The sequence below is a fragment of the Chelmon rostratus genome, chromosome 22, assembly GCF_017976325.1.
Source record: "Chelmon rostratus isolate fCheRos1 chromosome 22, fCheRos1.pri, whole genome shotgun sequence".
In the NCBI taxonomy this organism is placed as follows: Eukaryota; Metazoa; Chordata; class Actinopteri; order Chaetodontiformes; family Chaetodontidae; genus Chelmon; species Chelmon rostratus.
The window spans coordinates 18,915,238-18,941,688 of NC_055679.1; the positions used below are offsets into that span (position 1 = coordinate 18,915,238).

Genomic DNA, 26,451 nt, shown 5'->3' on the forward strand with positions numbered 1-26,451 from the left:
AACCAACTTCAAGTGGCCATTTGAAGAACTGCAGTTTTGCGGATTTTTGCATTTTCAGCTCCAGAGGTTGCCGCTTGTTAGCAACTTAGCTCAGTTAGCCATGCAGCTAGCTGACTCAGCCATCGGTGTTGTGAGTGTTGGTGCTCACGCCACCAGCACAGGAGCTTTGGCCTGCCAGGAGGAGGAGGTAACGCACAGGAGTAAATCTCAGACCAGTTTTTAGTTGTTAGTGAGCGCTTTGTGAATTTAAAGGCTTTAAGACAGACCCCGAGCTGGCCTTCTTGCTGTTGGACCAGCCAGTAATATTAGCTGGCTTGCTAAGTTATGTATGTTTTGTTGCACTTGCTTGATGTTTGGCTGTTAGCAATGTTGTGAACTCTGTAGTTTTTAATGACAATTAATGAAACCCTAACAAACGCATGTGTATAGCTACGCTTATTTCTGACAGTGGTGTTTAAGGGACTTGCACTAAGAAACTGTAGGGGGCGCCAAATCACAAGAAAAACACCTATGAAATTCATCATATTCACATTTGGCTTTACATCGTCTGCTTTCTGGTTCAGGTTTCAAAGTTGAAGCTTCAACACACCTAACTCAACTTCTGTAATAAATCCATACAAAATAAGTGATGCTGTCACATAAAGCGGGATTTTGTTTCAGTCTTTGAACCTTTCAAATCTATCAAAGGAGAAATTTAAGGTGGAATCAGAGTTCGGAGGGTTAAAGGATAATCCTCTGAAGTCGGAGCTGACAGGTCGGCTGTCTGCCGGCGGAAGTTTTTACAGAAGACATTTTCACTTCTTCAGTTTTTCTTGTTCCGTGTGAAAAACTGCTTCCACACAGACAGATAATCCAAAATAAACGAGGACATTTTCTGTTTCCTCCTGATTTCTTTAAGCTGAGTTGAATGTTTTCATATCGGAGCTTTGTTACGTTCGTCTGTCAGTCACCTGACAGACACGGGAAGAAACTAAAACTCCGGAAAATAATCCCTCTGAAAACTTTGTTATCGCACTCGTGCATTTTACTCCGAGTATTTGTGGAGGAAGAGATGAAAGGAATGAGCGTGGGTGGAGGAGGTGGAGAGGAGAGGAGAAAGTACAGGTGGAGTAAGAGGGGAAGGGAAGGAAAAAGTTAAGATGAAAGAAGAAGAGAGAAGTGGAGATGAGGAGGAAAAGAGGGAGAGGGAACAAAAGTGAAGGAAAAGAAGGACGGAAGCAGAAGAAGACGAGAAAAATATCAGAAGCCACCATGAAGCAACTAAATATTCAGAACAGAGAAGGGACGCTGGAGGAGAAAGATAAAGAGGAGAAGAAGGAGAATAGGAGGCAGAGAAGAATAAAGTGGGTGAGAGAAAAGGAAAGATGATGATGATGAAGGAGACATGGGAGGACGAGGAGGAAGATTAAGAGGTAGAGGAGGAGGAGAAGAGAGGAGGAAGAAGTGGATGATAAAAAGAAAATTGGAGAAAAAGGAGGCAACGGAATGAATAAGTTCTGACTGAGAGGAAAAGAGGAATAAAAAAGAGAGAAGGAGGAGAAGTTCAAGAATAGCGGAAGAGGTTACAGGACAGGACAAAGAGAGGAGGAAGAGGAGGAACAAGGAGGAAGAGATGGACAATAAAGACTGTGAGATGAAGAGTGAAGAAAAGAGGAACTGAAGGGAGTCATGGAGGCAGGAGGAAAAGAAAGAGTTTAGACTGCAGAGAGAAAAAAGGAGGAGAAAGAAGCCAACAGAGGAGGAAGAGGATGAGAAGTTGAAGAAGAAAAACAGGAGAGGAGAGATGAGGAGAAGGACAATAATGAAGAGTAATGAGAGGAGGAAAACGAGGAGGAAGAAATAAACATGAGGAAGAAAGGGAACAAGGGAGAACAAGTGGGAGGAGAACAAAAAGATAGAAAGGGAGAGAAACAGGAGAGGAAGAGGCTAACAAAAGCAGCAGTGAGGCGTAGGAGTAAAAAAAGAGGAAGAATGGAGAGAAGGGGCAAATGACGAAGAAGACGAGAGGAGAAAGAAAAGAAGAGGAAAGAAGAAGAGCAGACTGATAAGAACAGCAGAGAAGAGGAGGGTTGGATGGAGAAGGAGAAAGATGGAGAGGAGAAGGGGAACACGAGGAGGTGTGAGACTGACAGAAAATGACAAACCGAAGAGGAGGCGACAATGAGGATGTGCAAGACAAGAGGAGGTGATCTACACCAGAGAGAGGAAGAGGAGGAGAAGGATAACAACCAGGAGAAAGGAGTGTGGAGAGGAGGAAGAGGCTGAGGGGGGAGGAAGTGATGAAGAGATGAGAGGAGAAATGGATTAAAAATGGGAGGAGGACCAGGAGAAAGATGAAGAAGAGGATGGAGGTGTTAAAGATAGAGAGATGGAGGGGAAAAAAGAGGAAGAGGAGTAGAGGGAGGAGGACAGAGTTGTGAAAACAAAGATGGGAGAGCAGAAGAAAGACGAGAAATGAGAGAGAAAAAAGAGAGTGGAGGAAAAGTGAAAAGAAGGAAAAGGAGGGAAGGAGGAAAAGGTAAGAAGGGGAAGAGGAAAAGTAGATGAGAGGGACTGGAAGAAAAAGAAGATGAGAAAAATATTGAAAGGATGTAATGACGAAGAGTGAGAAGGAGAAAAGAAGGGAAAGACTTTGAGAAGAGAAAAATGGAAAGAAGAGGTGGAAGAGAGGAAGAGGACAGAAGAGAGAGATAAAGAGAACCAAAAGAAAAAAGGAGGAAGGAGGTGGGGAGAGAGGAGGAAAAGGTGGAGCAGAAAAAGAGGAAGGAGGATGCAGAGGAGCATTGGGAGAATGAGAAAGAAGGAGAAAATGAGAAACGACTGGATGGAATGAGGAAATAAGATTAGATTAAAAGGGGAACATAAAGGAAATGGAGGAGTGGAGGGAGGAGGAGGAGCGAGAGGAAGGAAAAGAGGAGGAGGAAGGAGTAGAAAAAGGAAAAGGTGGGCAACAGAGGCAGTGAGACGAAGAAAGAGTGGAGAAAAAAAAGAAACTGAAACGAGGTGTGGAGAGGTGATGATAGAGGGAGGAGGGAGATGAGGGAGGAGGTGAAGAATGGAGGGAGGGAGAAACAGAATAATAAACAGAGGACGAGTGAGGCAGACAGAGAGAGAGAGAGAGAGAATAATGGAGAAAGCCTGAGAGGGATGAGATAAAGAGAGAATCTATTAGAGGATACGATGAGTCTGTAACACACGCACGCGCGCACACACACACACACACACACACACACACACATACCTGCATAAAAGCTCAATAAAACCCCGATATTAACACACACACACACACACACACACACACACGACATGACATCCTGCAGGTTGCCAACAGTCGCCGCTGCCAAGGTAACGCTTGTTGTCACAGTAATCCTGATTGACAACCAAGCCTTCAGTGTTGCCCCGGACAACCACGACACGTAAACACGCACACACACGTATAAACACGTAAACACCACACACACACACACACACACACACACACACACACACACACACACACACACACACACACACACACACACTCTCATGCATGAATTCATGCCGCTTCGCTTCGTCTCCCGAGCACCAAAAGAGAAACGAAAATGACATCATTTCCTGCCGTAATGTCCTGCCATTACTTTGAGAGGAGACACCAACGAAGAAGACTGCAGGCATGCGAGTGACGCGCCGGCCACACACACGCACATGCACACACACACAGAAACACGCACGCACACGTAGAAACACACACCTCATTCAGATTCAGAGATGTGACCGAAGGGGAAATTGTTGAGTCAGGTGCTTTCTCTGTGTTTCTGTGTGTGTGTGTGTGTGTGTGTGTGTGTGTGTGCTATCATTTTGACATCATACACACACGCACACACATCGCACTGGACACACACGTCTGTTTAAGCAACGTCTCAAATTGCAGTTTCCCACTTTCACACTGAAATGACTGCAGTGTGTGTGTGCGCGCGTGTGTGTGTGTGTGTGCGTGTTGCTGCAGCTATAGTTTTCCACAGGAAGCTGATGAAGAGGCTGATTCATCATGTTTGGTGTAAAATATGCAACTGATGGAGGGGGAGGAGGGGGCGGGGCTTTATTTGATCAGATTTCAATTCTGCTCACTTATTCAAGGAGCGAGGGAGGAGAGGAGGAGGGGGAGGAGGGAAGGATGGAGGAGGAGGAGGTGAGGCAAGGTAAGAGAGAGGTTGGATTAATCCCCATAGAACCCATTAGAGATTAGGAGGTTGTTGTGCTAAACGTGTGAACTTTGACCCCGGTGACCTCAAAGGAAGTCTGTGACGTGGTTTCATTTTCTTATCTCAGTTGATTAATTGGTTAATTAGTTGATTAGTTAATTAGTTTGGGTGCAACCAGGAGTCAACACAACATGAATGAGCTGTTCCAAAGCAGCTGTTATTAATGCTAACAGCTCCATGATGCTGTCATGCATTCATTACACCATCCAAAAAATAACATAGGAACGAATAAAAATCAACAAAAAAAATAAAGCTGCACGAATCAATAATTTATGAAGGATGGATCAATGGAAAATGTTGGTTTAATGGCATATTTACTGTGTGGTTGAGTTGTTTCCAGCAGCTGTTTTCATCAGACCAGCTCAGACTGCAGCCGACACACAGTGAGAGACTGGCTGCTGAACACAGTGCAACATTTAGCGGCTAAAGAGGCAGATATTTCCCTCCGGAGCTGCCGGAGACAAGAAAACACGCTGGAAGGAGAATTAATGTGGACGGACACTGATGCTGCACTGCATCTGTTAAATGGAAACAGACGAAATAAACTGGTGACTAACATGTTCGCTCTAAGAATGTTGCTGCAGTTTTAACGTTTGTCCTGTAGGTGGCAACAGAGAGAAACATGTTGTACCTACATAACAGGCTTTGTTGCAACTAAACAACTTTCAGATCATCCAAACAAAGAGCGGCGATGATGCTGATGATGGTCCACAGAGGTTAAATAAAGTGAATTTGTGAAAATGTCTCAACAGCTAGTGGACAGACTGACCATGACGTTCATGGTCTCCAGAGGATGAACCCTAATGACTTTGATGATCTCTCACTTTTCCTCTGGTGCCACCATGAGGTTGGTCTGGGTAACTACCTGACAGACGCCCTCACGACGGGTTCATGAATGTAACTTTTCATCTACACTGCCATCATAAATGCCTGAAAAACTAATGACACCAGCCTCGGCTGTTCTTTCTGTTTAGAGCTAATCAGCAAATGCTAGCATGCTAACGTTAGCAGTAGCCGTTAGCATGGCTGTAGACGCTTGAATATTGTCTGTTGGTGTGCAAGCTTTTCTCAAAAACTGCACCATGACGTGCTTCTGACTTAAATATAGTATGTTCTGTGCACGTGTAGCATGACGGGCTTCAGCTTTCAACTCATCGTTCAACCAATCAAAACGACCAGAAATGAACATTCATACCTCATTGCTGGAAAACTAAACCTGAAATTAATTTAGGCTAATTTTAATTAGTTTTGGAAGCAGCAAAGTCATTTCAGTGTAGTTTTTTTTAAGGGTCTTTTCGTTTTAGTTTCAATTCACGATAATAACCTTGATTTCAGGTTCAAGTCCCTCGAAAATGACATGTTGGATCTGAGAGCACCTCCATTACCCAGCACCACCTCCTCCTCCTCCTCCTCCTCCTCCTGCGTGTTTGCGTTCAGAGCTCAGAGAATGAATGAATTTATTCAGCTGCTTCAGTTGACTGCCATGTTAGATAGGTTACCCTCTGACACACACGCTGCAAAGTGGGTGAGCGCAGTATTGATCTGAAACATCTCATCTCAACACTGGATTACTCTATCAGGCTGAGGCGGAGAGGGATATGAGGAGAGAGGAGCTGCTGATGAAGAGCAGATAGTAGATGAGGTTGATCTGTTGACCAATCAGCTTCTTTCTACAACCCCATTAAAACGAAGACTCCCACCTAACCTTCGTTAACATCTGTCTCTCGTTAACACTCCGGCATCTCTGCTCCTCATCAGACCTAGCCTCGTTAGCGGCCTTACTACTCCTCGTTAACTGTAATTCTTCTCCTCGTTAAAGAAGGAAGCTCTGCAAAAACAGCCTCTGTCTAATGAAGACGCTCCTCTCAGGATGTGGTGGGGGGGGCAGGCCTGCGCGGGTGTTTTGGGTTTCTTTTAGAAGTCTGGGCTTCAGGAATGTTCTGCATCAAAGGAAAGACAGAATCACGCACACAATCCGAAGCTCACAGCTGGAACGTTTCCTCGACGCTGACACACGAGGAGTCCCGTTTTAATTACACAAACACGGCGGCGAGCGCGAAGCAGCACGTCCCGAGTGCTCAGGCTGTGTGGGCGTCGCCAAGCGCAGCGTGTCGCGCTTCATCTGCAGCAGCGCAAAGTGCAAACAGGATGAAGTGGAATACAGATCAGCCGGTGTGGATATTAATAAATACACTCTCAGCCAATCAAATCACTGGTCTCATCGCTCTGGAACAGCTGAGCCAATCGCAGTGAAACATGATGACATCATGTAACGTGTAACTTTAATTCAACGCAGGTGAGCACAGTGGACGGACGTGTGTGATGTCACGCAGCATTTGTCCAATCAGAGGCTGCAGATTCATCAACAAATGTGTCCTGCTGCTTTCAGGCGCTGCAGGGATTTCCTGAACCGATGGAGAAGTTTTTCATGCAGTATGAAGCAGCTGTGGACAGCAGGCGCTGGGAGAATCACTCACATTCATTTATAGCTAAAACAGACAGATTTAACGGCGCCGCTGCTTTAAGCACATTGATCGTTAGTTTTCTGTGCAGATTAAAAAACATCTACTGGTTGCAGATTAATTAAAATGTATTTTTAAAACACTGTGATCGTATTTAGCTTTCTCCCAAAATACCAACAACTTGCTCTGCGCCGCTTGATCTGAACCTCCCACCTGTTTGTTCCTCAAAGAGGATTTCATGGTCAGGAAATAAACTGTCACAGCGGCGCTCACACTGGTCGCCGCGCCCTCGCAGATATAACACTTATTCTTCCATCCATGAGGTAAAACACTGGACACGTGGAAACACTGAAGAAAAAAGGCTCCATGTCCAAAACAGCTTTGACATTTGGCCGAAGCGGAGAAGTCGACTTATTGACAAACAGCTGACTCGATGCAATAAAGGCTAAATCTGCTGAACACAAAATGTTAATGATGCCACTCAACTGTCCAGCCTCGATCCAGCAGGAGGATTCGAACGAGTCGAGGTGTCGCACTGATCAGTGTAACGGCGTCACCACGGGGACTGATGACAACACCGTGTTAAAAAGCTACGCACAGACGTTTCCCCCGCCTGCTTATAAAGCTCAGATTCCCTCAGATCAGGTGCAGTGAACACAACACCAGATCAACTTCAGTTGCTGGGAAAATCAAAGATGTGGGCTTCAGTCGGTAAAACACAAGGTGCCTAAATTACATCCAGAACACCTGAGTCATGTGACTGAGTTGAAATGATTCGTCAGTTAATCAGAAAATTAATCTGCAACTGTTTTTATGATCAATAAATTGTATATTTTAAGCAAAAACATAAATAAAACAAACTCCTCCAGCTTTGACCTGGATTTAGGTAACAGATCTGATCATGTCACAACTTTAACTGTGTAGCTGCTTGTGACTTCAGTCGAACTGTGTGAAACTTCATGAACTAACAGGACAGCAGAGACGATTCTGTGGACAGTTTGACCCCGTTCACACTGGAAACTGAACTCCACTGTGACCGACACAGCTGCTCTGACAACGAGCAAATCACAAACAGCCACAATTATCTCACGATCATCATGAGAGTGGAATCTGACCGGTTCAGAGCCGAACGAGGGGAGCTAAAAACAGCGCGGAAAAGCACAGGAACTCCTCTGCTTCAGTTTCCTATACATCAGCCCGGTATTGACGTTTTCGGCCCGTTGTGATGTCATGTGTCATGTGAGACGGCGGGTCAGAGGAGTCAGCGCAGACGCCGCTGCAGAGGCTGGATTCACCCGATTCAGACTGCTTCCAGCAGCATCAAACTCATCTTTACATCATTTGCATAAAGATCAATACTCAGCTTAAACAGTTATGTGTGTGTGTGTGTGTGTGTGTGTGTGTGTGTGTGTGTTTGTGTGCTAATTAATTCTCTCCCTCCCGGCATTTAAGCGTTTAAGCCCGGCCTGGGGTTTATAGTAACTCTGGATATTAAGCAAATCTCACACTGGAGCATGTGTGTGTGTTAGCATTAGCCACACTGCTGCATTAAGCTAATCCTTGAGCTAACAGTGAGCTCTGTACACAAACACACACACACACACAAACACACACACACACACACACACACACACACACACACACAAACACACACACACTTCTCAGCAGTGTATTTGGACAGCAGAAGTCTCAGAACGTGTGAATCCGACATTTTGAAGCTTTTTTCTGAATATATTTTTTTAATAATGAGCTCTGTGTCTTTTTCTTTTGCTGGCTAGTCGTCAGAATAACATTTTGTCAGCAAACACTGGCACCGTTAAACAATCTTAGTCACATATTAACTTTTCTTTCTCCGGATGTGTCTGGAAACAGTCACATTTCTTTATTCCGGCAGTAATTTCTAATCTTTTCGCCCTCGCTCGCTGCTCTCGCTGCTTTCTGACAAGTTTAAATAAAACTTTCACTTTTTTCTGAAACCTTCTCCTCGCTCAGAAAACTTAGTCTCAGGTTGACAGTAGCCGGGTTTAATGCTGCAGCATTAAACTTTAACTAACAGGTTGTTGTGTTGTGATCGAGCTCTGCCGGTCCATCAGCTGCTGTATTGATCCAGTATTGATCCGAACAGCAGCTCACAGTGAATGTGGGACCGCTGGTGGTGAAGACATACAGAGGCCGAACCCGGCCGGGGAGGAATTACAGCAAATGTGTGTGTTTCAAGTGTTCAAGTGTTTTGTCTCAAAGGTGAGTCAGAAAGAGACAGAAAATAAAAGTTTTTCTGACCTTTCGGAGCAACTTTTCGGTTAAACTACACACAAACATCATCCTTCTGCTTCGAACAGCTTATTTTCTCAACAGTTAATTAAAACTAAAGCTGGATACATCATACACTGATTCATGTCATTGCTATAATTAAACAAGACTGATTTGAATCTATATTAAGATTAGCAAAGATTAAATCAGGTCGATTTGGTGATTTGAATAAGCTCCACAGTCTGATTTGATCAAATCTAAAATAAGAGCGTGTGTGTCATGTGTACGACCTCAACTCAAAACTAAATCTACAAAGTTAGTCAAGTTCTTGGTTTCAACATCACAACATCATTTCCTGAATGTGAAAACGAAGCTTCAGCTGAAGATGGTTCCTCTGAAAGAAATGTCAGGACTGCTGCAGCCCCCCCTCACATGACGGTGATGCGGTTTGTTCAAATGTCTCGCTGTTTGTTGGGTTTTGTTATCAGTCACAGCTGTCTGCCTCCTGCACAAACAGCAGCGACAGTCCTGCTCTGTCCATCGATCCATCAGAGGCGTCACTCGCTGGCTCTCCGCAGTCTGACGGCATCGGTCCACCCTGCAGAACAACCACATCACTGCTCCCAGGATGGACCAAATAACTCCAGCAGCAAGCTACAGTAATGCAGCTGAAACGGAGGGAGTGTCTGTCTGTCTGTCTGTCTGTCTGTCTGACCTTTGATTCTCTCGACTACCGTTCATCCAATCATCTTCACTCTTGGTGGGTGTGTTGCTGATGATACAAGGAAGTCAAGTGTGAGCTCTTAATATCTACGAGACATATTTGCAGGTTCTGTCTGAGCAGGTTGAAAGGATGAATTAGAAAAAGAGTCTTTGCATCAGTGAACACCTGTTAACCTGAGCTGAACTTCATCATGGGGCATTTAAGGGAACTTACTTTACATACAAATATTTTCTTAGACATATTTGCAGTGCGTTACTACCATCAGAAGTTCACGCCGTGGAGTGTATTGAGAGAGGACCCCTATTAAATGTTACACAGCCAAACGGCATGCTGGGTACAGCTCGCGCTCGCTACAGTAAATTCAATAACAGATGGCGTCAGAGAGAACAGAGATGCTACATTTTGCAAAAGTGTTCTAACTTTGCGATGTTGTTTTGCTGAGCATCAGCAATTTACCTTTGTAAATGAACACTTTTGTTCCAGGAAATAGCCTGGTCCCAAATGACTAACTGTATTCAAGTGGATGCAATACGACAGCATCCACTTGAATATCTCATATTTGCTATTAACGTAAACACTTAACAGGATCTGCACTTGATTTAACAAAAATGGATTAACCTGTAAAGCTCACGGTGTTGAAGCGACTAATCGATAACTCGTCAGAAAATGGATCTCTGACAGTGTTGATGACGGTTGAATTGTTCTCAGTTTTTCTCGTTATCCAGCTCATTACACCTTGTTCTCTAAACGTTACACAGTTTTTAACAGTATATTTTTAAGTTCACTTCTTCATCAGTAGTATTCGGTCTGTTTTTGCATTTTTGCTGATGACACTGTCATTTAGTTCGGTAATTATGAAACTTTATTATGAAAGTTTTGTTTCAAATGTTTCGTGGTGTCATGTTTTAGGTTTCCATGTTTTATGCTCTAAATATAAAGCTCAGAGCTGAACCTATGAGTGTCAGACTGCATTAAGTCCGACAGTCGAGTCCACATGACAGAGAAGAGGGAGACACATCACATCCTTCATCGCTGCACTGTGGGCGATAATTCAGCTCTCTGGTTTGTGATCTCTTCGTTTCACAGTGTGGTGGCCACTGTGAGGTGTGTCACACTTTTACTACTTTCACACGTTATTACCCTGAAATCAAAACCCATTTTAAAATTTTACAATTATTTCCTAATAATCATTTAGTTTGTTAATATTGACACTTAGTTGAATGTAAATACACTGGATTCAGTCAAGTCAGTTCGTATGATCCACTGCTGCTTCCAGCCAATGAAAAACTAGCACATACCCCTGGGTTCATAAGGAGAAAATGCTTTATGTTTAATAAACTGAATAAAGCTTCAGTTTAACTTCAGGATAAAAAGTTTCAGTCTGAGAGTCCTTATATGGTCATGTCTCTGCTCTGTTAGCCAATCACGAGTGAGCTTTCCTGATTTCATCAATTAACTATGACTTTGTGTTTCTGCAATAAGTGGAACAGACGTTGATAAAACGTCCTGTCCCTGTGGTAACACACACACACACACACACACACACCCATACAAACACACGTGCACACACACACACACACACACACACAGATGGAGGCCACACAGACACAAACTCATGCATGAAATAATAAATGTATCGGCACACAGTCTGTTTCCCATCAGCACCGTGGGGAAGAAATCTGATGTGGAAACAACTCTGCAGCAGAGGCTTATGGGAAATTCATAAGGAGGGAGTGAGAATGGCGTGTGTGTGTGTGTGTGTGTGTGTGTGTGTGTGTGTGTGTGTGTGTGTGGTTTGAAATGTGGAACACACATTCACATATGCATGCACACACACACACACACACTGTGAGCGGTGTGTGCGAGTTAATCAATGTCGTGGATGTGAAGTGCTGACCTTTTCTAGTCAAACCACCTGCTGCTGCAGGAAAAACAGTGTGTGTCGAGTGTGTGTCTCAGTGTGTGTACCGTCTCTCTCTCTGCAGGGTGTACGAGCTCCTGAAGAAGCCCAGCAGCTCATCCTCGATGGCGGCGTCGTAGCTCACGTTCAGCCGGTAAACCCTCATCGGCTTCAGCTCGCGGTGCAGCGCCACGACGTACATCTGATTGGCCGGGAAGGGGAAGTGGCGGTGGATTCGCATGGCTCCGCCCCCGGGCCTGTTGGCGGGACGGCCGCCGGCGCCGCCCTCCGCCGTGACGGACACCCGGTCCACCTGAAAGAAGGATGATGAACTGTGAAATGACACCTCTTCAGCAATGAGCTAGCATACTCGTCCACGATCGCACTGCATGATGAGAACTGTTCTGTGTGGAGGTTCTTCTGCCTGGAACATCAGACCGGTTCAAGGCAGATCCTCGTTCAGAGAGTCACTGAAGCAGAAAGTGATGAGTCTCACCTGGATGTGATGTTTGCAGTTTCTGTTTTTGGTGCTGTGGGTGTCGGACTTGTTTCCACTGTACACTGTGTTGCTACTGTTTGCAGTTTCATGTGTAAAGTCGGCTCCACTGTTTTCTGATCTTTGTGTTTGGCTCGTATTCTGCTTTTTTGTTGACACTACGTGACTTTGATCGTTGCCTTTTTATTGTTTCTATGGACCTCAGGTAGGCTAGAAATAACAGGTGAAGATCTCATTAAAAGAACTACCAGGTGAAAACAAATCAAAGAAACAAGCTCGTTAAGAGCAGCAACGACCTGTAGAGCAGCGTCACTCTCAATCAAGCTTGTTTCCGTTGTTCTGTTGCTATCTTTCACAGATGTAGTTAGCTACATATATAATTCAGGACTCAAAATATTTCAAAAATATCCTTTGCAAATGTTTAATGAGGAAGAGAATGCATCCAGGCCTCATGGGTGCAGACGTCTTGGTAACACTGAATGCAGCCTTTAAAAGATGCATGATTACAGTCGGTCTAAGAGCTACAGTACTTCAGACAGCAGACAACCTGCGTGTGCTGCTCGCTGGGACGTTTCAAACGCTGCTGCGCAGTAATGTCTGCAAACACTTGCTGCTGCTGTTGATGTCATTTCAGCTGCCCCGCCTCCACCCCAGCATCCATCTGCAGGCTCTGAGTCTACGCTCCTCCAGTGGGAAACCGATCATTATCGCTCCCCAGTCTCTGCTCTGCTGTTCCCCCGGGAAGTGACGAGGTGAGAGCCTCACTGCCAAACACCCACCTGGGACAACGTCTAGTCACTTAATATAATTAGGTAACTTAATTGATCCTCGTTAAAGAAATTGCGCGGTCAACACTCGAGGCATTGAATACTCAGGGTGAACGTGTTTTCAGAGGAGCTTATTCATGCTTTCCTCAGACGTCACACTCAGGGCGGGAAGCTCCAACCATGTTAGCAAAAGCAATAAAGCAATGAAATGTAACTAACGCTTTGGTTACATTTCATTAGGCGACGTTACGTTATGTTACATTAGGTTACATTAGGCTACACTGAGTTACATTAGGTTACATTATGCTACATTAGGTTACATTATGCTACATTATGTTACATTAGGTTACATTACATTATGCTACGTTACATTAGGTTACGTTACTTTACGTTGCATTAGCTTAGGTTGCGAGCTTGATCACATCCAGCATGTTTTACCTCCAGGCTTAAATGAATGTTTCCAATATGTGCTCTGATATTTCAGGATTAATTTCTGCCTTTTCTATCATATAAGTAGCTGAATGCTAACGTTAGCTGTTACCTAATGGCAGCTAATGGGTTATCTGATTTCCCTCCTGATTTTCAATTTTTTTTTCAGATTTTCAGCAGTTTCAGTGCCTCTACAGCTTGTATGATGACAGTCTTTGCTAGGCAACACCCGATTCACTGTCAGCCGTGGTCACACTTGTCGCCATGTGAGGTGACAGCAGCTACACCGCGGGTACTGTAGCTCCACAAATGTATCTGACAGTTTAAATGAAGGCAGACGGAGAGAAAGAAAGAGCTCAGACTGTTTGTTTATCTGTCACTTCACCAAAGTTCATCCATTTTTCATTGTGAGGCAGCAGAGTCAAACAGGCTACACGATGATGAAACGCAGACTGTCTGCGGCTGAGGGGAATTCACGTTGAATGAAGAAGAGCGCTTCACACCCTCACAGGTGTTTCCACTGATCCTGAGCTCGTGCCGAAGATGGCGGAGATTCGCTGGTAATTAAATGAAATGTCACCACACTCAAGAAAATCATCAAGGTAAAAAGCAGAGGTGCAACACAGCTAAGAGGAAGTGAGGGATACAGCACGTCAGTCAAGGAAGGGAAGAGAAGTGTTTGGGGAGAAGCCTGTTAAATTCAATCTGTTTCCACTGGTTGAGCTCAGTCCCTCCACAATCTGACAGCAGAACCAAAATCTATTCATTTAAATGGATTGGTTGATTCTCTCAACTTTGTGGACCAACTGCAACCCGTCCCGACAGGACTGATCTTCAAGGGAACTGAGAAAACCAGAGTCCAAAACAGACGGAGCTGTCGTACGAGTCATGTCGCGCCATTCAGTTCGATATTACCCTGTTCAGCCGGAGTGTGAACCAAAAACAGAAAGGGGAGGATATTACAAAAAACGACAGATTAACTCTTAATTCACTGTCTGCTGAGCAACTGAGACCCTTTTACAAGAAATACTTACTATTATGGCCACTTTCTGCACTGAGCAGGCACATTCATCTGTCTGTGAATTTACTTCTTTCCTGTTTACTTTTGTTCGTTAATGTCGATGTTAATCAAACAGCCAAAGAAATCTACATGAACACCTGCAAACATCCTAAAGCAGAGACAGAGACAATCATGCTGGAGTTTAAAGGAAGTCAGTGGTCTTCATGGTGTGAACATGCCCGGCAACAATGGCAGCCAGTGGGTCTGTAACAGCCCTCCCCTCAGCCTATCAAACACTGAGCGTGTGCGTCTGTATTCACTCGTGTGAGTGCATGTTTGCTCTTTGATGAATGAACTGATCGATACGAACAGAGAGCCTGCTGACACAGAGAGGAAACATCGGGGATTAAAGGGATGTTTTCAGGGTTTTTCTGGTGAGTCAGCAGATGCGGCGCCACGCTTCGCGATGCCGTCACGTGTTCCTCTCAACCAAAACACCTTTTAATTGTGTAGTTGGTTTGATTCCTCAGCTGAACTCAGACATTTCATCTCTCCAGCACTGTTCTCATTTGAAAGTACATCTTCATTAATGTCTGTTTAGGTCAAATGTGAGTCTGGAGTTGACCTTCAGGAGCCACTGAGGTCACTGCGAGTTCATTTTCTTGACACAGTGACTGCTCGGGACGAAGACGACCAGCCGTCCAGAACTGATGACGCGTTTGGCTCAGCAGGAACTGTTCATACAATAAAACAGGCACATGTAAAACCAGCACGGCGATGCTTTAAGCACTTTCCTGCTTCGGTTTTGTTGAATGCTGAATGCATTTTGCACTTGTGACATTTCTCTGACTGCGAGAATAAAGCGCTCCTCGCAGGAGTTTTTTCCCTCCTCTTTACACCAGCAGGTTGTATTTTTATCCACATTTGTGTTTTTAGGCCTTTTCACTTCCTGAGAATTTTTCTTTTAATAATGGATGACTCTGATGGTACCTTAAGAGACCTGCCTGGTGCCCAACAACACCTCTTAATTCACACAAAAACACAAAAGGGGCTGCAGGGTTTTTAATTGGCTTCTGCCCAAATTAGACAGATTCATCCCTCTCGCACATTAGCCGAGATGACCGGCCTGAAAAATCACGTTGCTCAGGCGTTTCTCTGAGGCTTTCTCTCACCGCACGCTCCTCTCGAATATACGGCTGAAACAGCAACTTTGACGGTTAATTAGGCTCGTTAAGGAAATCTCTGAGGCCAAATCTGGAAATAAACATTCTTTGTTAGAGAGCGGGTTTGTTTTCCAGCACAGGGAGCAGACACGGCTTTGTTTGGAAAGAATGAAAGCTATCAGCAGAATCAGAACGCATTGATTGACCACAGGTAAAAGGTACCTGTCATTGTGTTTGTCTTCTGATTGGATGACAGAGGAAAGGGGGCGGGTTTAGAGCAGGTACGGAGCCACAGACTCATTGGGCATTACTGACAGAGTTCTCAACAGGTAATATCTGCTCCAGCTCCAGCACCAACACTGCACCTTCTGATAAGATCCAGGGATTCAGTTCACTTTGAAGCATCAGTGTCCAACACAGACACGTCACCTGGAAACCGCCATCCTCTTTCTTTACACCTGCACTTTCTACACGTCATACAAAAACTGAGCTCTGTGTGGTAAAGTCAAATCATTTAAAAAGCTTTAAAAATCCATTTTATATTTCTGAAACACATCATCGTCTACACCACCCGGTAAGCAGAGATTCAGTGATTTACTAGTCAAAACACGTTTGTTTTAACTGGCGTAGACACGTACGCCGTCGTTTCAGTGACAACATATCAGTCTGACGCAGGTCTGGATGTCTACGTCCTGCAAATCACCAAATCAGTGGCTTAGTTTACATGCACAGTGAAAGAAAAGGAGAAACACAACTACTTTCAGCCTCGACGAGAGACGTGGATGTCAGCAGGTTTTTAGACTTGTTCAAATATCACAACAGCGACCTCTTCGAGAAGGTGGCTGAACAAAGAGGAGGCCGCGTTTGTTGATCAGTGTTTGAAATATTGCCTGATTGTTCATCAGACAGGTGAACAGCTCAGCAGGAATATTCTCTTTTTCAGAATACCACCTGTAGTCAGTGATCACCAAGCACACATCTCTACAGCCTACAGCCAGATTTCCAGGAAGTTTACTGTGGATATTCATGGTTTCCAGAGGACGATCCCTCATCGTTTTGGAGACCCCCTGACTTTTCATCCCGCGCCGCCCTCCAGCCAAAATTTTCAAGTGGACAAAAGAAAATAGAAGAGATATTCATTAAACTCAGTGAATACACTGATGAATTCTTTGGATTTTAAGGGACTGAAAGGGCTCCTGCAGCGTGAGCCTCCACAGAACATTTCTCGAGTTTAGGTTTGCTGCTGGTGAGGCTCTGAGATGAGCAGCATTTATAACTGTGAACTTTTATTAGCACACAAAGGCAAAATAAATGTACATGCCGCCTTCATTTAAAGCTCAACTCTGGAGACCTTCCACATAAGAATTCGTGCTGTCGTCCAGTTCCACCACTGACGGCGGCAAAAGGGTCGCCAGGAGACTTGAGAAATGAGGAAGCTACACGGGGATTATCAGCATCTCATTGTTCAAACTGATACAACAATTAACCAGGACCAACAGTAGACCTGCAGGAACCGCCAACAAACTCCCAGCACCAGCTGATCTGGTTTATATCAGGTCACTAAGGATTCAGTGTATTGATGAGCCACAGATATCACTGTTCTAATGTTGGTAAAGATCATTTCTGATTATAAAATCCCTGACACAGATTTCTGCCCATGCAGGCCACCGTACCTCAAGGCGGTCAGTGTGCAGCACGATGAATCGGGTGGCGTTGATGCACTCCAGCTCGATGCTGACCTCCCCGGAGAAGGTGAAGTTGTCCATGTAGACGGCGAGCTGCAGGTCATAGTGCCGCGGCCTCACCGAACCCGGGAGCCGCGAGTTCCTCCACGGCTGGGCCGCCTCCTCGTCCCCCCTCTCCCCCGTCCTCTCCCCTCTGCTGCCGTTCAACTTTGCCGACCCTCCGCCTCCTCGCGAACCCGACTCCCCCGTGGCTCCTTCACGATCTCGTCCGCCGCACTCCTCGAAGCGGACGCTGAGCACCACAGCCACCGCCGTGACGATGATGAGGGTGAGGATGGACAGGGCGAAGCCCAGCACCAGCCGTTTGTGCACCGTGATGTGGCGCTCGGTGGTTCGAGGCCGGACCACCACCGACTCCGCCCACTGGTCCGAGAGGCCGCGGCCATTCCGCATGGCGCCTGGGCTGCTGTCGTTTAGTCCCATTTAACTAAAAGTGTCACTCAAACGTCAAAGAAATGTCCTCAAGGTTCAGGGTCAGAAAAACATTCATTTATGCTCAGGTCAGATTCCAGCTGGTTTACAGATTCAATGTGAAAAACAGTCCCAAAGACTCCAGTTTTCAGTCCGTCAAGCCTCCAGTCTGTGATCCTGACACAAATCCTGAACCCTGACCTCACCGCTGCTGGACCGTTATGAACGTCCTTCAGCTCCGACTCGGGGTGGAAAATCAACCCTGCGGCACGGCTCACATGTCAGGCAACAAAACTGACAAACCGGAGAGGAGGAGATGGTCGTGTGCGATTCGGTTTTGCGGTGAGGAGAACAAAAATCAATGCTGCATGGCTCGATTTCAAGTTCTAGAGGAGGCTGAGGAAGAAGAGGAGGAGGAGGAGGTATGCTGTTGAGGATGTGGCTATACAGTGAGCGTACCATCCATAGACCTTCCCTGATAATCAGCAGGGTAAGATAGACTCTGAACCACCACAGGCTGAGGAGTCAGGCTGGGAATAAAGCCTTGTTAAGACCCTTTGCACTGGCAATGAAGATGAAGTCACTATTTAGACAGATTTGTTATCAAATTAGGCTTTAAATTCACTTTTGAATAATCAAAATCCTCATTTCAAGTTTCAGAATCCATCATTTGATCAACATGCATCCAAGACAGAGATCCTGAACCTGAAGTTTAAACCACACAGGAGATTTAAAGCAGCAGGTTTTTGTCCCCAGGTTGTCATAAAGTTAATTTCTTCAGAGTTAAAGCTCTTCCAGTCCTGCAATGAAGCATGAATAAACCCCTACCGGACTATTATGGGATTATTATTATGATACAGTGGGAAATGAAAATGCCTTACTGAACATTAAGGTCAGTATTAGGAGCCACAGATGCACTACAAGGATCTCTAAGATGATTTTGATTACACTTCAGTTTGGAGTCAGATGAGGACTCAGGACTTTTTTTTTCTTTACATCAAAACAGACAACAAATGACCGACCGAATTTTATTAAAGTCAAGATTCAAACGGATTAAATCTGTGTTTACTACATTTATCATATATTCAAACCTTTTTCCACACAAATCTTTGCTTAATTAATTATTAATTATCTGATAACTGCAGGACGATAAAGGAGATTTTTCTACTTGTTTTATGCTTTTACATCAGAAGCGTCACGTTAAATGAGCTTTTACTTGGTGTTTAATAAAGGGGCTCACTCTCTCACTGCAGCCTCGGTCTATGTCTCTCTCCCTCTCTCTCTCTTGAGGGGGTTAAGTGGATAATTTACGGCCAGCATGTGGGTTTATTTCACCGTGGAGGAGATAATTCACTCGGGTACTCCACGGGGTCGAACGATCCCAGCTTTCCAGCTCAGAAGACTGATGGATGAAAATGGATTAAAATGATTGATACCCCGGAATCTAGTTATTCAGTGGATCCCAAAACAGACAAAGAGTCAGTCGGTCCTTCCTTTAATGAGATCAGCCTGGTTGTAATAATGGAGGCTGGTCATTAACGGTCCGTGAAAATGTCTAATGTAGCCGGTGAAGATCCAGATCAAGTCCTCCGGTCCTCCGGTCCTCCGGTAACTTCTCTCCGGTGAGATCCGGGTCGCTCCCTCGGGTTCCCGGTGGTGATCCGTTATCAGGGAGACTTGCTTCAGTCCCGAGGAGAGCCGCGCTTTTTCTGCTGAAGCCGTTATTTTTACCTGCTGTGTACCTGCGCTTTCTCCTCCTCCCTCCTCTTTCTTCTTTATCACCGGGGAGGGGACCGGGGTCGGCGGATCGTCAAGTCGACCCGGGACCGTCCGGGGATCCGCTACGCTGGCGTCAGAAAGCCGTTAAAACACAATTGAAACGCAGGAATCCGTTGTGGAGATCAGCAGAGTCAGAAAGCGGTTATCGATCCGTTGAGCCAGCTGGAATCCGTCACAACAAACATCTGGGGGGTCATTTTAAAACGTCACAGATCGGATCAAACACGAAGTGATCAATTCAAAGCCCGGGAATCCGCCGGAAGACAAACAAACCGGGGATCCCTTCGGAACGTGATTAGTTTCAGAGCCGGGGATCTTTGAGAGAGCGATCCTTGAAAGCACCGAGTGATCCGCTAAATACACAATAAATCCCTTCAAAACCGGCGGATCTGTTTCCATGGAGTCCGGAGTAGAAATCAACCGTGTCAGGTGGATTATCCCGGGTTAACGCCGGGCACGAGCCCCTCCGGTGCTCCGTTATTAAACCGGATCCTGCTGAACTTTTTAGCCCACGGAGAGCTGCTGCTCCTCTCTCCCTCCACTCCCGGTGATGATGGTGGTGACGGTGATGCACGGTGATGAAGATGATGATGTTGAAGCTCTCCTGCTAGCATCCCTCCATCCGCCGAGGAGGAGGAGGAAGAGGATGGTGATGAGGAAGAGTCTCGTGCAGCCCGTTCAGCAGTGAGTCCGCTCGCGGTGTGTGTTGATCATAAGCTGCTCAGACCGAGAGGCACGCGCTGACTGAGGGAGGGAGGGAGGGAGAGAGAGAGGGGAGAGGGGAGAGAGAGAGGGAGGAGAGAGAGGAGAGAGATAGAGAGTGTGAGAGCGGGATAGAGAGAGAGGAGAGAGAGAGCAGGAGAGAGAGACAGAGAAAAAAGGAGGGAGGAGAGAGAGAGAGAGAGGAGAGAGAAGAGGGAGGAGAGAGGAGAGGAGAGGAGAGAGAAAAAGGAGAGAGAGAGAAAGAGGAGGGAGGAGAGAAAGAGAGAGAGGGAGTAGAGAGAGAGAGAGGAGAGAGATAGAGAGTGTGAGAGCGGGATAGAGAGAGAGGAGAGAGAGAGTGGGAGAGAGAGAGACAGAGAGAAAAAAGGAGGGAGGAGAAAGAGAGAGAGAGGAGAGAGAAGAGGGAGGAGAGAGGAGAGGAGAGGAGAGAGAAAGAGAGAGAGGGAGGAGAGAAAGAGAGAGAGGGAGGAGAGAGAGAGAGGAGAGAGATAGAGAGTGTGAGAGTGGGATAGAGAGAGAGACAGAGAGAGAGAGAGAGACAGAGAGAGAGACAGGGAGAGAGAGAGGAGAGAGAGCAGGAGAAAGAGAGAGAGAGGAGAGGGGAGAGAGAGAGGAAGAGAGTGAGAGGACAGGGAGGAAAAAGTGTCTCATTGAATGAAAGCTGCACCCACCAAACTTTACTCTACTACACTCTGCTCTTTCTATTCTCTCTGGAAATATTCCAAACCAGACAAAAGAAAATTAATGATGAAAAAAAAGGGACGCACAAAATCTCCCTCTCTCTGCGTCTCTCTCTCTCACACATACACACACACACACACACGGTTGTTGACGGTGACAGGTATATGGGCTACAGCACAGAATTCAGTATTTATGTGTAGTGTAAAGTTTAGACAATAGTATAGATCCAAGACAAAACTGGTCGGGGTTTTAGATTCTAACTGGCACCAACCTCAGATAAAGGATCAACAGACTAGACTAACATATTCAACTGCTCCTGCACTGAAGGACTGTTAGCTCAGACTGTAACTGGCTGGAAGCACTGTGGTCCATGTTGGGACGGTATCTTCAGTCGTGCTTATTGATAACAACAGGTTGGTATTTGTGTGTGTGGTTCGACAAGAAAACAAGAACAAACAACATTAGCCACGAATCACGACAGAGCTAACAGGAAGCAATAAACAGTGCTACTGCTAACAAATGCTAACAGCGTGCTTCATGACTTTATATTACTTTACCTAGAAGATAAGCTGCTAATTAGCAAGTCACTGGTATTACAAGACAACACAGCCAAAGATCACCATCACAATAATGCACTTTGTTAGCAATAAAGCCATCAGTGTGTTCTGAGCAACATTCAGCATGCTAACATGAGCGCCTGCGTTTCCACCACAGCAGTAACAGCCACAGAATCCCCAGTACTGTTCCAAGTGTTAACGTTTAGTTAACATTTAGTCAGTCGACCCCCGTGGTTCCTGCAACAGAACAAAAATGGCCGCCGGCATATGAGTGAGTTTGCAAGTCGTTAACATGGGAATGTTTGGCATCTCTACCATCAGTGCCCTGAGACGTAAAGACACGTTAGGTGATGGATGCAATAAAAACAGATAACTTGCACTTATACTTTAATAAGTAATACGTAATATGAGCATGCACGTCTTCTGCCCATGTCCACAACTATTTTGAAGTATGTCCTTTAACATAAATCATGCCACCTGCCAGTGTTGGAGAGCACATAACCGACAAACACAATCAGGTCTGCTGTCCGTGTCCTGCATGAGACCTGCACAAGCGTCTCCTGCAGCTGTGTATGTCCATTTTAGACCATATCTGGCTTGTTTCGTCAGTTACTTTGTCCACAAGGGTCTGCACGGTGGAGAGTAAAGTTGGGTTTTTTTATGGAGCAGTGTGAACAGGTGAGTTTTCAATCTGCGACGGAGGATATGTTCTGCTGTCATGAGGAGCAGTGCATTCTGGGAGGAGCTGGGACGGCTGAACCAGCTGCATTGTGGATGAGCTGCAGAGGTCAGCTGGCACACCAGCCAGCAGCGTGTTGCGGTGGTCCAGGTGCGACGTGGCACGAGCCTGGACCAGAACCCGCAGCCCCTCCTGGGTGAGGAATGGCCGTCTCCTCCTCATGTTGTGGACAATGAATCTGCAGAGGCAGGTTGTCACAGCGATGTTAGCAGCGAAGGACAGCTGGTGTCACAACCAGGTTACTTGCAGTCTGTCCTCAATTATGCAGAATTGCGTCCGCAGTCCGGACCCACGCTGGTTTTTATTCATTCATCATTTTTAATTCCTTCTTTTAAAATTCAGCATAAAATTATCAATTTATATGATATCAAGAAGAACTTATTCAGAGACAGAGAGACACACTCATCGTCACATAACTCTAAATATTGATGATTAACGCAGCTATTAAGATCTCCTTGGTTAACAATCATTAATATGGTTTCAATAGATTTTTTCACACATTTGAAGATTTGTTTTACATTCATGATAATTTAACTTGCTTGTTGCTCCATTTGTTCAGGCTGTTATTGGACTGATATCATGTATCCTGAACCCGACGTTACTCTTTACAGCAGTATTTATCAGCTTCAGTTAAATTTGAAGCAGTTTGAGCTGTTGTCATCTTTGTTGTGCAGAGTTACCATGGATACAGGTGTCCTTGTCTATCACAAGGTTAGTGGAAAAGACACTGTTTATCAGTCTGTGGCAGACTCAGTGGTGTTAATGCTTCACACACAGCGTCCATGCTGCTGTGCTGTGGAGTAATACAGGTGACTCATCCCTTCACCGCAGAACAGCCCGACCATTCAGAAGCTGGATCCTTTATTTAAATGTTCCTTATTGTTTGAGTTCATGACGAGCAGTTAACTCATTAATGCACTAAATGATGAACCCTCAGACGACCTCTGACACTGATCCTGCACTCGTTCTGCAGCAAGGCAAACTGCAGAATAAGCTGCCAAAGAGCAGATAATTGGTCTGCTGATATAAGAGTGGAGCTTCGTGTGATCCTGCAGATGCATGCAGGACGTTGAATATTTGCATTAAAACAGTAATTTATTAATTTGTCACTTCATCCGTTGTTCACATTATTTTTTAAGTTTTTATTAACTGATGAAAAATTTGATATTTATAGTTCTTTAAATTTTTTTAGTAAGTTTTTTGTCTCATTTTAGTCATGAAATTCAGTTTTTGTGGATGCAACAGTTATCAATACATTTTCTTTTGTTCTTAACAGCCAGTTAATAGCTGTTAATTATTTTTATTGTTTAAATGTTCATGACTGATCTCAAATTAGAGACATTTAATATCAGTCAGTTCAGGATCCTCTTGGTTTCTACTTGAGTTATTAAACCATGTTGGAGGTCAGGTGTTCCCCTGCTGATGCCAAGGTGACACAGAGAAACATCCAGCTCATCAACATTCACGCTGCCAGCTGTTTGATTGGCTATTGACACAGGCTGCCAAGCATTTGATTGGCTATCACATGAGCCATTAATTTTACAACAATTGGCGTTTTCCCGCCCATCTGTCTCAGGATGTGTGTGTGTGTGTGTGTGTGTGTGCTTTCAACAGTGAATGTCTCCTTTTAAACTATCTGTTATCTGACACACACAGTAAAAGTGTAAATTTGTGTGTTCTGTCAGATTTATGTCAAGCTCAGTGAAGCTAACAGCTAGCTTTTATCTCTCTCTGTCAGATGCTTTGGTGCTCAATGCTTTTTTCCAGCCAGAGGCTATAGGATGCTGATGTTAGTCGCTCTGTCCGTCCGTCCAACAGGAAGCCACATCATGGCCAGAAGTATGTGGACACACAAACATTTCACCGGTATGTGACGACTGAACACTTGCTGCAGGAGCAGCCTCCACTCCTCCGGGTTCAGGCTTTCCACCTGGCTGCAGGAATTTGCTCCCATTCAGACACAATTAGAGTGACAAGAAGTGAAGCTGGCCCCTATTCGTTCTGCACTGGACATGCCCAATCTGCTTCACAAGGCACTGTGGGAGAGAGCGGCACAGGACTGAGCAGGGCCACGACAAAAGTAAGAGTCCGGAAATCGAAAAATCGAGGAGGCTGTGTAGGAACAGTAACAAAGAAAAAGTGACACATTAATGAGGCAGGTAATTTAACCTTTAGCAGGAGACGATCGATGTCTGTGCAGGAGAAGATTAAAGTGATTTCTGGGATCCCTCTTCTGTCTGTCCTTTACCACCAAGACTACAACCACAAACACAGATCAATCACCGCTTGGCACCGTCACCTACATCACCGATGCTCAGCCGCTGACGCTGGCCAATGAGATGACTTTCAGTCTGCAATACAGTTCATAACAAAGGTGACGGATGGGGGTGAAGTCAGAGCTCTGCGCAGACCAGTCAAGTTCTTCCACATCAAACTGGGAGAACCAGTTCTTTATGGAACAGGTTAAATTATTATTAAACAGCATTTTATCAAGAGGCTGGTTAAATGTCTCAACTATGTTCTATCAGCTCTGAGTCAGTCTAAACGGATCAAACGTGAGCAAGATCGCTTTAGTTTCGTCAGTTAAATTCAGCTAAATAAGCAACAGTTACACCTGACCATGACTGCGTTCACACTGTCAACAACTAATCACGACAAATGCATCGTCACAAAGCTGAAAACAGGCTACAAACATACGATTATCTTATAGAATATGATCACTCACAGTTACATGATAATATTCTCATACTTTTACTAAGAATTTAAGTGCAGGACTTTTACTTGTGATGGTATTTTGAGCAGCTTTCACACAGAGACCAGTGGAAGATTCAGGGGGATCTATTGGCAGAAATGTTTTCATCAGTGTAGAATCACCTGAACTAGTATCGAGTGTCCGCCATGTTTCTACAGGAGCCCAGAAGGGACAAAACAAACGCTGACTGTGGAGAGCATCTCTTCTGTTATTTGCATGTTTGGGGGCCGTCGCAGGTTCCCATGCATGCATAGATGCCACAAAATCCTGCAAACCAGACCTTTTATCTGACTCGTTTTAGGTGTCGGCCCACAAAAAAACCCGTCCGACACTTTCATGATGTTTAATGAGCACTGTAGCCTATAGAGGGCACTAGAAGGGCTTTAGAATAATAGACTGTCTCTTTATTGGACAAAGTCAAGACACACTCTGTCAAACACACACACACACACACACACACACACAGACACACACACACAGACTCTCTGACATTGCATGGCCAATTAGAGTCCTATTTCAGCCAACTGGATCAAGGTGGAAGACAGCGAGGAGAGAGAGGGAGATCTAAGTGGGCGGCACACTCTTCTGCCTCGGGGTAGATTGGTGTCAAGTGCAGAGAACACACATAGTGGGCAGAAAATGTAATGAATGTGTATCACTTGTTAGGAGGAAAGACCGTGTGTGTGTGTGTGTGTGTGTGTGTGTGTGTGCGCACTTGACACCAATCTTGCAGCAGCAGAAGAAGAGGAGAAATAAAAAAGAGACGTGAGCGTGTCAGAGGGAGAACACACTTAAAGCTGAACACACAGAGATCCAAACATCAATATTTCAAATTCCTTGAAAGCACAATCCATCCATGATTCATAGACACGCTGCAGAACAGAGACGGAGATGTAAATACAGGCTGACAGAGCGTCCTGTGGTCAACATGCACAGAACAAACACAGGCTCATTGTGTGTGTGGTGGAGTGAATCAGTGTGTGTGTGTGTGTGTGTGATGTAAACAGTCTGATAAATGCCGAGGTGTAGTGGGACGTAGCGTAGCATGGTGTAGCGCAGGGTTGCAAAGGCAGACCGTTAACCACTGCATGCATTGTAAAGTCTTATTACAGTCGCTGTAAGAGCAGCACAAGACTCGACTCAACAATGGCTTCACCTACCTGTTCTCTGATGCGGCGGTCCACCTTCTCACATCTTTCACGCCCACCTGGGGAGGAGGAAGACACCGTCAGCATTCAGGACAACCGACGGCGTTTTAGAAGAACCGACAGCTTTTCAGGAACAACCGGCAGCATTTTAGAAACAACCGACAGCATTTTAGAAGAACCGGCAGCGTTTCAGGAACAAGCGCTTTGTCTGCCTGATTTTGTTAACTTGCAGATTTCACTGATTTGGTCATGTTTCCTTGATATTCATGCTTCTACCAAGAGTCAGAAGGCTTCGTAGTTAACTGGTTTCTTTTTTTGTCTTCACAGGGAGTTTTATTTTGAAAACTGGACAGGCTTCTTCACTGTTCCTGTGTCTGACTTCCTGCGTCTGACTTCCTGCCTGGCTCGATCTGCTTTGACAGAACGCGTCTGAAGGATATTTAGGGGATTTCTCATAGTTAGTGGTTGAAACAGTAAGTGTGGT

At 45.2% G+C, this 26,451-nt stretch overlaps 1 protein-coding gene across 1 annotated transcript in view; it reads right to left on the reverse strand.

Moving 5' to 3' along the window:
- Positions 1 to 19,984, reverse strand: part of LOC121625828 (thyrotropin-releasing hormone-degrading ectoenzyme-like) — a 151,915-nt gene extending 131,931 nt beyond the window's left edge. Inside the window, exons 1-2 of the mRNA XM_041964111.1 lie at positions 17,106 to 19,984; positions 11,646 to 11,890 (exon numbers count right to left, since the gene is read on the reverse strand). Of these exons, the coding sequence (XP_041820045.1) occupies positions 11,646 to 11,890; positions 17,106 to 17,600 (740 nt within the window). The 5' untranslated portion in view covers positions 17,601 to 19,984. The remainder of the gene's footprint in view (positions 1 to 11,645; positions 11,891 to 17,105) is intronic.
- Positions 19,985 to 26,451: the final 6,467 nt, after the last annotated feature.